We start from the raw sequence: 11,899 nt of genomic DNA, 5'->3' as shown, positions 1-11,899 counted from the left end.
AGTAGTAGAGAAGAGCAGAGTGGGGGTTTGTCTTGTATAAAACACTCTCTGTTAGCAGTAGTAGAGAAGAGCAGAGTGGGGGTTTGTCTTGTATAAAACACTCTCTGTTAGCAGTAGTAGAGAAGAGCAGAGTGGGGGTTTGTCTTGTATAAAACACTCTCTGTTAGCAGTAGTAGAGAAGAGCAGAGTGGGGGGTTGTCTTGTATAAAACACTCTGTTAGCAGTAGTAGAGAAGAGCAGAGTGGGGGTTTGTCTTGTATAAAACACTCTCTGTTAGCAGGAGGAGATAAGAGCAGAGTGGGGGTTTGTCTTGTATAAGTCAGCCTCTGTCTCCCTTTCAATGTGCCTTGGACACAGTCCTGCTCTTGTGTCTTCTCATTGAGGAGAGGAGAGGAGAGGAGAGGAGAGGAGAGGAGAGGAGAGGAGAGGAGAGGAAAGGAGAGGAGAGGAAAGGAGAGGGAACAGGGAGAGTTGACTATAAACTTCAAGATAACAAAGAGAGTCCTGTAGTGGAACAACTCTCATCACTGTAGAGCAGACAGCCTTGAGAACAGCGCAGTAAGAATCCTTCCCCTCCCATTCACTCTTGGACACAGACAGATAGATACAGTCCTGTAGAGGAACACAGTGAGCAGAGAAGCCCTCTTGTAGGCTCCCCCGTTGGGCCCGTCGGGGCTCTGCCACGGTTCACTTCCCTAATCCTTCCCACGCCACATGGTGCTTCTGGGAGAAGGGGGGAGGGACAGGACAGAAAGTCAATGAAGCCACTACCTTTGTTTAGACATGGTTGAACGGCGAAGGAACACTCAGCACACAAAATCAACAGTTGTCCTTTTTTTCTCTCCTTCTCGCTGCGGACGGAGAGGTTTAGTTTGAGGTTTAACCTTCAGGGGCCTAGTCCTTCTCTCATTAATAAGACTATGTCATTAGATGCTGGAGGGCAGGGATGCAACCTCCTGATCTGGGTCCCCAGATCCTCAAAAAGTTATACAGCTGCACCATCGAGAGCATCCTGACCGGTTGCATCACTGCCTGGTATGGCCACTCTAGGCATTTGAACGTAAGGTGCTACAGAGGACAGTATATCACTGGGGCCAAGCTTCCTGTCATCCAGGACCTACACACCAGGTGGTGTCAGAGGAAGGGCCTAAAAAGGTGTCAAAGACTCAAGTTACTCTAGTCATAGACTGTTCTCTCTTTGCTACCGCACGGCAAGCGGTACCGGAGCGCCAAGTCTAGGACCAAAAGACTCCTTAACAGCTTCTAACCCAAGCCATTAGACTGCTGAACAATTAATCAAATGGCTACCCATACTATTTACATTGACCCCCCCTTTGTTTTAACACTGCTCCTACTCGCTGTTTATTATCTATGCATAATCACTTTACAAATTACCTCGACTAACTTGTACCCCTCCACATTGACTCTATAGCCTCCACATTGACTCTGTACCGGTACCCGCTGTATATAGCCTCCACATTGACTCGGTACCGGTACCCCCTGTATATAGCCTCCACATTGACTCGGTACCGGTACCCCGTGTATATAGCCTCCACATTGACTCGGTACCGGTACCCCCTGTATATAGTCTCCACATTGACTCTGTACCGGTACCCACTGTATATAGCCTCCACATTGACTCTGTACCGGTACCCACTGCATATAGCCTCCACATTGACTCTGTACCGGTACCCCCTGTATATAGCCTCCACATTGACTCTGTACCGGTACCCACTGTATATAGCCTCCACATTGACTCTGTACCGGTACCCACTGCATATAGCCTCCACATTGACTCTGTACCGGTACCCCCTGTATATAGCCTCCACATTGACTCTGTACCGGTACCCACTGTATATAGCCTCCACATTGACTCTGTACCGGTACCCACTGCATATAGCCTCCACATTGACTCTGTACCGGTACCCACTGCATATAGCCTCCACATTGACTCTGTACCGGTACCCCCTGTATATAGCCTCCACATTGACTCAGTACCGGTACTCCCTGTATAAAGCCTCGTTATTGTTATTTTCTTGTGTTACTTTTTGATTTTATTTTGATTTTTTTTTACTTTTGATTATTTGGTAAATATTTTCTAAACTCTTATTGAACTGCATTGTTGGTCAAAGGCTTGTAAGTAAGCATTTCACGGCGTGTGTGACAAATTAAATTGGATTTGATTTGAGGACCAGCCTCTTAACGCTAATTTGCAAGACAAGTAGGAGCCTAAAGGGTCATGTTTGATTCATCTACGTTTCCGGCTCAAACTTCATGCCCTAAAGGCTCTTTGAGTCACCAAAGAGACGGAAGAGAAGCCTAAAGTTTTGTAAAAAGGTAATTACTAGAGTTCAGAGAAGATAACCAGAGGCATAGAGCAGTCATCAAAAACAGCACAAACATTCATCTCGGTAAAGGATACACTGTCAGTGTCTGAGGCTGTGTCTGAGGCTGTACCAAAAGCTGTAATAATCTAATATCAGCAAAATTATCATTTAACAATGTTTGCCGTTTTATACAATATATCACAATGGCATTTTTGCAAACTTCCCCGTTTCAGTTAAGAGTGAGACACTCCTAAATGTTCATAAGCTACAAGGGGAAGCATTGTCTAACGTCTTTAAATTACTTATCTTTCCACATTACCTTCAGCACAGACAGTATTTGACCAAAAAACACACCTTGACCTCATTCGGTCGTGTGTGTCGATTGTTAAAGCTTTACTGCTCTTTAAACAGAGTCTATCAGTGCCATAAAAAAACCAGTGGTTCCCCGGACAGCTCTGACCCCACTCAATAAAACGTGACATTGCCAGACGGCCACGGCCATGGCCACACACACACACACACACACACACACACACACACACACACACACACACACACACACACACACACACACACACACACACACACACATCTGGCACCGACAGAGATGGCCGCCTCGCTTCGAGTTCTTAGGAAACTATGCAGTATTTAGTTGTTTAATGTTTTATTTCTTACATTGTTACCCCAAGAAATCATAAGTCTCATTACATACAGCCGGGAGGAACTATTGGATATAAGAGCAACGCCAACTAACCAACATTATGTCCAGGAATACGACTTTCCCGAAGAGGATCCTCTGTTTGGCCTACCACCCAGGACAATGGATCGGATCCCAGCAGGCGACCCAAAACAACGGCGCCGCAGAAGAGGCAGACGGAGCGGTCTTCTGGTCAGGCTCCGTAGACGGGCACATCGCCCACCGCTCCCGAGTATACTACTAGCCAACGTACAGTCTCTTGAAAACAAGGTAGACGAAATTTCCTTCCAGAGAGACATCAGAGATTGTAGCATTCTCTGTTTCACGGAAACATGGCTCACTCGGGATATGTTGTCAGAGTCGGCACAGCCACCTGGTTTCTTCACGCATCGCGCCGGCAGAAACAAACATCTCTCTGGTAAGAAGAAGGGCGGGGGTGTATGCCTTATGATTAACAACTCATGGTGTAATCATAACAACATACAGGAACTCAAGTCCTTTTGTTCACCTGACCTAGAATTTCTTACAATCAAATGCCGACCGCATTATCTGCCAAGAGAATTCTCTTCGATTATAGTCACAGCCGTGTATATCCCCCCCAAGCAGACACCTCGACAGCCCTGAAAGAACTTCATTGGACTCTATTTAAACTGGAAACCACATATCCTGAGGCTGCATTTATTGTAGCTGGGGATTTTAACAAGGCTAATCTGAAAACAAGGCTCCCTAAATTTTATCAGCATATCGAATGCGCGAAACCGGGCTGGGAAAATTCTGGATCATTGTTACTCTAACTTCCGCAATGCATACAAAGCCATTCCCCGCCCTCCTTTAGGCAAATCGGACCATGACTCCATTTTGTTGCTCCCAGCCTATAGACAGAAACTAAAACAGGAAACGCACGTGCTCAGGTCTGTTCAACGCTGGTCCGACCAATCTGATTCCACGCTTCAAGATTGCTTCAATCACTTGGACTGGGATATGTTCCGGATAGCGTCGAACAACAACATTGATGTATACGCTGATTCGGTGAGGGAGTTTATTAGCAAGTGCATCTGTGATATTGTACCAACAGCGTCTATTAAAACAGTCCCCAACCAGAAACCGTGGATTGATGACAGCATTCGCGCAAAACTGAAAGCGCGAACCAATGCTTTTAATCAGGGAAAGGCGACTGGAAACATGACCGAATACAAACAGTGTAGCTATTTCCTCCGCAAGGCAATCAAACAAGCTAAGCATCAGTATAGAGACAAAGGAGAGTCGCAATTCAACGGCTCAGACACGAGAGGAATATGGCAGGGTCTACAGTCAATCACGGACTACAAAAAGAAAACCAGCCCCATCGCGGACCCTGATGTCTTGCTCCCAGACACTCTTAACAACTTCTTCGCTCGCTTTGAGAACAATACAGTGCCACCGACACGGCACGCTACCAAAACCTGCAGACTCTCCTTCACTGCAGCCAACCTGAGTAAAACATTTAAACGTGTTAACCCTCGCAAGACTGCCGGCCCAGACGGCATCCCTAGCCGCGTCCTCAGAGCATGCGCAGATCAGCTGGCTGGTGTGTTTACGGACATATTCAATCAATCCCTAGCCCAGTCAGCTGTTCCCACATGCTTCAAGAGGGCCACCATTGTTCCTGTTCCCAAGAAAGCTAAGGTAACTGAGCTAAACGACTAGCGCCCTGTAGCACTCACTTCCGTCATCATGAAGTGCTTTGAGAGACTAGTCAAGGATCATATCACCTCCACCCTACCTGACACCCTAGACCCACTCCAATTTGCTTACCGCCCCAATAGGTCCACAGATGACGCAATCGCAATCACACTGCACACTGCCCTAACCCATCTGGACAAGAGGAATACCTATGTAAGAATGCTGTTCATCGACTACAGCTCAGCATTTAACACAATAGTGCCCTGGGTCTCGACCCCGCCCTGTGCAACTGGGTGATGGACTTTCTGACGGGCCGCCCCCAGGTAGAGAGGGTAGGAAACAACATCTCCACCCCGCTGATCCTCAACACTGGGGCCCCACAATGGTGCGTTCTCAGCACTCTCCTGTACTCCCTGTTCACCCATGACTGCGTGGCCATGCACGCCTCCAACTCAATCATCAAGTTTGCAGACAACACAGCGGTAGGCTTGATTACCAACAACGACGAGATGGCCTACAGGGAGAGGGTGAGGGCCCTCGGAGTGTGGTGTCAGGAAAATAACCTCACACTCAATGTCAACAAAACAAAGGAGATGATCGTGGACTTCAGGAAACAGCAGAGGGAGCACCCCCATATCCACATCGACGGGACCGCAGTGGAGAAGGTGGAAAGTTTTAAGTTCCTCGGCATACACATGACGGACAAACTGAAATGGTCCAGCAGCGCCTCTTCAACCTCAGGAGACTGAAGAAATTTGGCTTGTCACCAAAAACACTCACAAACTTATACAGATGCACAATCGAGAGCATCCTGTCGGGCTGTATCACCACCTGGTATGGCAAATGCTCCGCCCACAACAGCAAGGCTCTCCAGAGGATAGTGAGGTCTGCACAACGCATCACCGGGGGCAAACTACCTGCCCTCCAGGACACCTACACCACCCGATGTCACAGGAAGGCCAAAAAGATCATCAAGGACAACAACCACCCAAGCCACTGCCTATTCACCCCGCTATCATCCAGAAGGTGAGGTCAGTACAGGTGCATCAAAGCTGGGACCAAGAGACTGAAAAACAGCTTCTATCTCAAGGCCATTAGACTGTTAAACAGCCATCACTAACATTGAGTGGCTGCTGCCTACATACTGACTCAAATCTCTAGCCACTTTAATAATAAAAAATGTGATGTAATAAATGAATCACTAGTCACTTTAAACAATACCACTTTATATAATGTTTACATACCCTACATTACTCATCTCATATGTATATACTGTACTCTATACCATCTACTGCATCTTGCCTATGCCGTTCGGCCATCACTCATTCATATATTTATATGTACATATTCTTATTCATTCCTTTACACTTGTGTGTATAAGGTAGTTGATGTGAAATTGTTAGATTACTTGTTAGATATTACTGCACGGTCAGAACTAGAAGCACAAGCATTTCGCTACACTCTCATTAACATCTGCTAACCATGTGTATGTGACCAATAAAATTTGATTTGATTTGACACACACAAACACACACAAACACACACACACAAACCCTGCTTTGACCTGTTCCATTCAGCCAGCAAGGGCCTTTTAATCTGAACAACTGAACAATGCCAACAGAGGTCACCAACTCTGGGAGGGTATATAATGTGCAGGGGCTCAGATTCTGAGAACCAGGCAATACCGCTTAAATTGAAACGTGCCACACAGATTTATAAGCAAATCCTTCTCCTGAGGAGACGTGCCACACAGATTTATAAGCAAACTCATTCTACAGAAATATATTTAGACAAGCATTTAGGCTACCTTAAAACGCCTATACAGTAATTTTTCTGAAAGGACATAATTAAATGTATTGGCATACTATGATAAAAAGAAACCAGCATATTCTCAACAACTGCATTCACAACGAATAGACCCACTTGTATCTAACTGTGGGGTAGTTGAAATAATGACATCTTCACTAGACGATACCACCAATTAGCTCATTCACCCCCTCCCTCCTCTCCCCTGTCGTTGCCGTAAATGAGAATGTGTTCTCAGCCAACTTACCTGGTAAAATAAGGGTAAAATAAAAAAAATAAAACAATTCCAAAGGAAGTTGTGAAATTGATTAAGGATAAAGAACAGTTGATGATTTGTGGTTTGCCCATCGGAAACACTCCAGACCCTAACCATCAATATCTATGCCCTACTGACTAGTGACATAGAGCTGTCGAGGGACAGAGAGGCCAGCAGGCTTCCACTCAGGCAAGAAACTAAGGGTAAATCCCAGATGGCATCCTATTCCCTACATAGGGGAATAGGGCTCTGGTCAACAGTAGTGCATTATATAGGGAATAGGGCTCTGGTCAACAGTAGTGCATTATATAGGGAATAGGGCTCTGGTCAACAGTAGTGCACTATATAGGGAATAGGGTGCCATTTGAGACGCAGACTAACTGTTACAAATGATTAATGAATGAATTAGGGGGTTGTTTTTATAGTCCTGTTACACTGTATGAAGTGGGAAACCTGTACAGGTGTGAGGTGTGAAATGGAACTGTCTTCTTCTGCATATCCCACTCCCCCCTGAGACACCGTCGGAGAGTGAGGTCACAACCAGGGATCAAACATATCCCACTCCCCCCTGAGACACCGTCGGAGAGTGAGGTCACAACCAGGGATCAAACATATCCCACTCCCCCCTGAGACACCGTCGGAGAGTGAGGTCACAACCAGGGATCGGACATATCCCACTCCCCCCTGAGACACCGTCGGAGAGTGAGGTCACAACCAGGGATCGGACATATCCCACTCCCCCCTGAGACACCGTCGGAGAGTGAGGTCACAACCAGGGATCGGACATATCCCACTCCCCCCTGAGACACCCGTGGAGAGTGAGGTCACAACCAGGGATCAAACATATCCCACTCCCCCCTGAGACACCCTCGGAGAGTGAGGTCACAACCAGGGATCGGACATATCCCACTCCCCCCTGAGACACCCTCGGAGAGTGAGGTCACAACCAGGGATCGGACATATCCCACTCCCCCCTGAGACACCCTCGGAGAGTGAGGTCACAACCAGGGATCGGACATATCCCACTCCCCCCTGAGACACCCTCGGAGAGTGAGGTCACAACCAGGGATCGGACATATCCCACTCCCCCCTGAAACACCCTCGGAGAGTGAGGTCACAACCAGGGATCGGACATATCCCACTCCCCCCTGAGACACCCTCGGAGAGTGAGGTCACAACCAGGGATCGGACATATCCCACTCCCCCCTGAGACACCCTCGGAGAGTGAGGTCACAACCAGGGATCGGACATATCCCACTCCCCTCTGAGACACCCTCGGAGAATGAGGTCACAACCAGGGATCGGACATATCCCACTCCCCTCTGAGACACCCTCGGAGAATGAGGTCACAACCAGGGATCGGACATATCCCACTCCCCCCTGAGACACCCTCGGAGAGTGAGGTCACAACCAGGGATCGGACATATCCCACTCCCCCCTGAGACACCCTCGGAGAGTGAGGTCACAACCAGGGATCGGACATATCCCACTCCCCCCTGAGACACCCGTGGAGAGTGAGGTCACAACCAGGGATCAAACATATCCCACTCCCCCCTGAGACACCCTCGGAGAGTGAGGTCACAACCAGGGATCGGACATATCCCACTCCCCCCTGAGACACCCTCGGAGAGTGAGGTCACAACCAGGGATCGGACATATCCCACTCCCCCCTGAGACACCCTCGGAGAGTGAGGTCACAACCAGGGATCGGACATATCCCACTCCCCCCTGAGACACCCTCGGAGAGTGAGGTCACAACCAGGGATTGGACATATCCCACTCCCCCCTGAGACACCCGTGGAGAGTGAGGTCGCAACCAGGGATCGAACATATCCCACTCCCCCCTGAGACACCCTCGGGGAGTGAGGTCACAACCAGGGATCGGACATATCCCACTCCCCCCAGAGACACCCTCGGAGAGTGAGGTCACAACCAGGGATCGGACATATCCCACTCCCCCCTGAGACACCCTCGGAGAGTGAGGTCACAACCAGGGATCAGACATATCCCACTCCCCTCTGAAACACCCTCGGAGAGTGAGGTCACAACCAGGGATCGGACATATCCCACTCCCCTCTGAAACAGGGCTGAATGACAGATTTTACCTCGTCGGTTCAGAATTCCATCCACCAACCTTTCGGTTACTGGCCCCAACACCTGTTTCATTCACTGTTGGGTTCATGAGAAATAATAGCTGGTCTCAGAATAGGTCCTGGGTCGGCTGAAAGCGGAGAGATGACACCCCAGTAAGTGGGTCTCTCCAGCCCCCCTCCAACACTATAAACAGACAAATGAGCTACATGACAAGATCCTATTCATAGACAGTGAAGTCAATCTGAGGACACTTGAATGCTATCATACCTGGGTTCAAATTGTATTTGTTTTCTTTCACATACTTCAGCTTGCCTGGTACAACAGAGGCTATGGAATATGTAGTCCTCAAAAGGACTTCAGACAGGTTCATCAAACATTGCAAGAACTTGAGAAGAAAACTACTCTTGTTTGAACCCAGGTCTGAACGATACTGCTTTCTACTCAGTACAACCCTCCACCTACCCAGCCTACCCCTATCCAGCCACCCTACCCAGCCTACCCCTCACCTATCCAGCCTACCCCTACCCCTCCACCTACCCATCCTACCCCTCACCTATCCAGCCACCCCTACCCAGCCTACCCCACCCCTACCCAGCCTACCCCACCCCTACCCAGCCTACCCCTCACCTATCCAGCCTACCCCTACCCAGACTACCCCTACCCAGCCTACCCCTCACCTATCCAGCCTACCCCTCACCTATCCAGCCTACCCCTCACCTATCCAGCCTACCCCTACCCAGGCTACCCCTCACCTACCCAGGCTACCCTCCACCTATCCAGCCTACCCCTACCCAGCCTACCCCTACCCAGCCTACCCCTCACCTACCCAGCCTACCCCTACCCAGCCTACCCCTCACCTACCCAGCCTACCCTCCACCTATCCAGCCTACCCCTCACCTATCCAGCCTACCCCTACCCAGGCTACCCCTCACCTACCCAGCCTACCCTCCACCTATCCAGCCTACCCCTACCCAGCCTACCCCTACCCAGCCTACCCCTCACCTATCCAGCCTACCCCTACCCAGCCTACCCCTACCCAGCCTACCCCTCACCTACCCAGCCTACCCCTACTCAGCCTACCCCTCACCAACCCAGCCTACCCCTCACCTACCCAGCCTACCCCTACCCAGCCTACCCCTACCCAACCTACCCCTACCCAGCCTACCCTACCCAGCCTACCCCTACCCAGCCTACCCTCCACCTATCCAGCCTACCCCTACCCAGTCTACCCCTCACCTATCCAGCCTACCCCTCCACCTACCCAGCCTACCCCTCACCTATCCAGCCTACCCCTACCCAGCCTACCCCTACCCAGCCTACCCCTCACCTATCCAGCCTACCCCTACCCAGCCTACCCCTCACCTACCCAGCCTACCCCTCACCTATCCAGCCTACCCCTACCCAGCCTACCCCTCACCTATCCAGCCTAACCCTACCCAGTCTACCCCTCACCTATCCAGCCTACCCCTCCACCTACCCAGCCTACCCCTCACCTATCCAGTCTACCCCTACCCAGCCTACCCTACCCAGCCTACCCCTCACCTATCCAGCCTACCCCTACCCAGCCTACCCCTCACCTATCCAGCCTACCCCTACCCAGCCTACCCCTCACCTACCCAGCCTACCCCTCACCTATCCAGCCTACCCCTACCCAGCCTACCCCTCACCTATCCAGCCTACCCCTACCCAGCCTACCCCTCACCTATCCAGCCTACCCCTCACCTACCCAGCCTACCCCTCACCTATCCAGCCTACCCCTACCCAGCTTACCCCTACCCAGCCTACCCCTTACCTACACAGTCTACCCCTACCCCTCACCTACCCAGTCTATCCCTACCCAGCCTACCCCTCACCTACCCAGTCTACCCCTACCCCTCCACCTACCCAGCCAACCCCTACCCAGTCTACCCCTACCCAGTCTACCCCTACCCAGCCTACCCCTACCCAGGCTATCCCTACCCAGCCAAACCCTACCCAGCCTACCCCTACCCAGTCTACCCCTACCCAGGCTACCCTTACCCAGGCTACCCCTACCCAGCCTACCCCTTCCCAGGCTATTCCTACCCAGGCTACCCCTCTCTAGGGTCCCTCCTGATGACAGATCAGGAGAGAGGAGCTCAGGTTGTGCTTGTCTTCTCTCTGTTTAACGGCTGTTCCACGGGTTAATTACAGTCTTCTACAACCTGGTTTAAACCTACATAGTTCCAGGTCTTGGTCATCAGCAACACAGACAATACCTGACATTAAGTTACATCTGTCTACAGAGCAAAGCACCAACACCAGAACCTTCAAAAGGCCTAATTGAAGTGTTCCTGTAAAAGCTTCCTGCTGGGAGAAGAGAGGGATGGAGAGAGAACTAGAGAGAGGGGGAAAAACAGACATCTTGTGGCCCTACCCTTGAAGAAGAGAGGGGTGGGGGGAGGTGCGGTTGTGAGCTGTCACTCTGGTCCTGTGTGTATTTGTGTATGTTTGTGTGTGTGTGTGTGTGTGTGTGTGTGTGTGTGTGTGTGTGTGTGTGTGTGTGTGTGTGTGTGTGTGTGTGTGTGTGTGTGTGTGTCATCGGAATGCACCAGAACACAAAAGAGCTTGGCCATCTGCCAACAACACAGTGACCGAACCTGAGTCAGGAGACTGACTGACACAAAGAACAAGGACATTCCTCCTCTCCTCTCCACAAAGAGACAAGTGAAGGGCCAAGCACAGGGACCATTGTGTCGGGTGGGGAGGGAGAGAAGGGTCAGGATGGGTTAAAGGGGGGAGAGAAGGGTCAGGATGGGTTAAAGGGGGGAGAGAAGGGTCAGGATGGGTTAAAGGGGGGAGATGGATGGTGTTAAAGGGGGGGGGGATGGATGGATGGGTTATGAATTCCTGACTGGTGTAGTGCATTCTCTCAACAACATATCAAGTTGCAAAGCACACACACACACACACACACAGAGAGAGAGTGGCAGAAATACACGCACACACACACATGCGCACACACACATGCGCACACACACATGCGCACACACACACACACACACACACACACACACACACACACACACACACACACAC

At 50.3% G+C, this 11,899-nt stretch overlaps 1 protein-coding gene across 1 annotated transcript; it reads left to right on the top strand.

Annotated features, from left to right (window-relative positions):
* Window positions 1–8,088: 8,088 nt before the first annotated feature.
* LOC115199673 (proline-rich extensin-like protein EPR1) lies at window positions 8,089–11,008 on the top strand. Its single transcript, XM_029761979.1, has 2 exons — window positions 8,089–8,146; window positions 9,261–11,008. The coding sequence occupies exons 1-2, from the start codon at window positions 8,089–8,091 to the stop codon at window positions 11,006–11,008; spliced, it is 1,806 nt and encodes a 601-aa protein (XP_029617839.1).
* The last annotated feature ends 891 nt before the right edge of the window (window positions 11,009–11,899 follow it).

This window comes from Salmo trutta, chromosome 9 (genome assembly GCF_901001165.1).
Source record: "Salmo trutta chromosome 9, fSalTru1.1, whole genome shotgun sequence".
Classification (NCBI taxonomy): Eukaryota; Metazoa; Chordata; class Actinopteri; order Salmoniformes; family Salmonidae; genus Salmo; species Salmo trutta.
Note: the sequence above shows the minus strand (reverse complement) of the source record. Positions and strands in the feature narration are given on the sequence as shown.

What these genes read in the sequence shown, in the direction of transcription:
- LOC115199673 (XM_029761979.1), top strand. Translation starts at nt 8,089, where the DNA reads ATGAGGTCACAACCAGGGATCGGACATATCCCACTCCCCCCTGAGACA. An exon ending in CCCTGAGACACCCTCGGAGA is followed by an intron (nt 8,147 to 9,260) that starts GTGAGGTCACAA and finishes GTTTGAACCCAG; the next exon opens with GTCTGAACGATACTGCTTTC.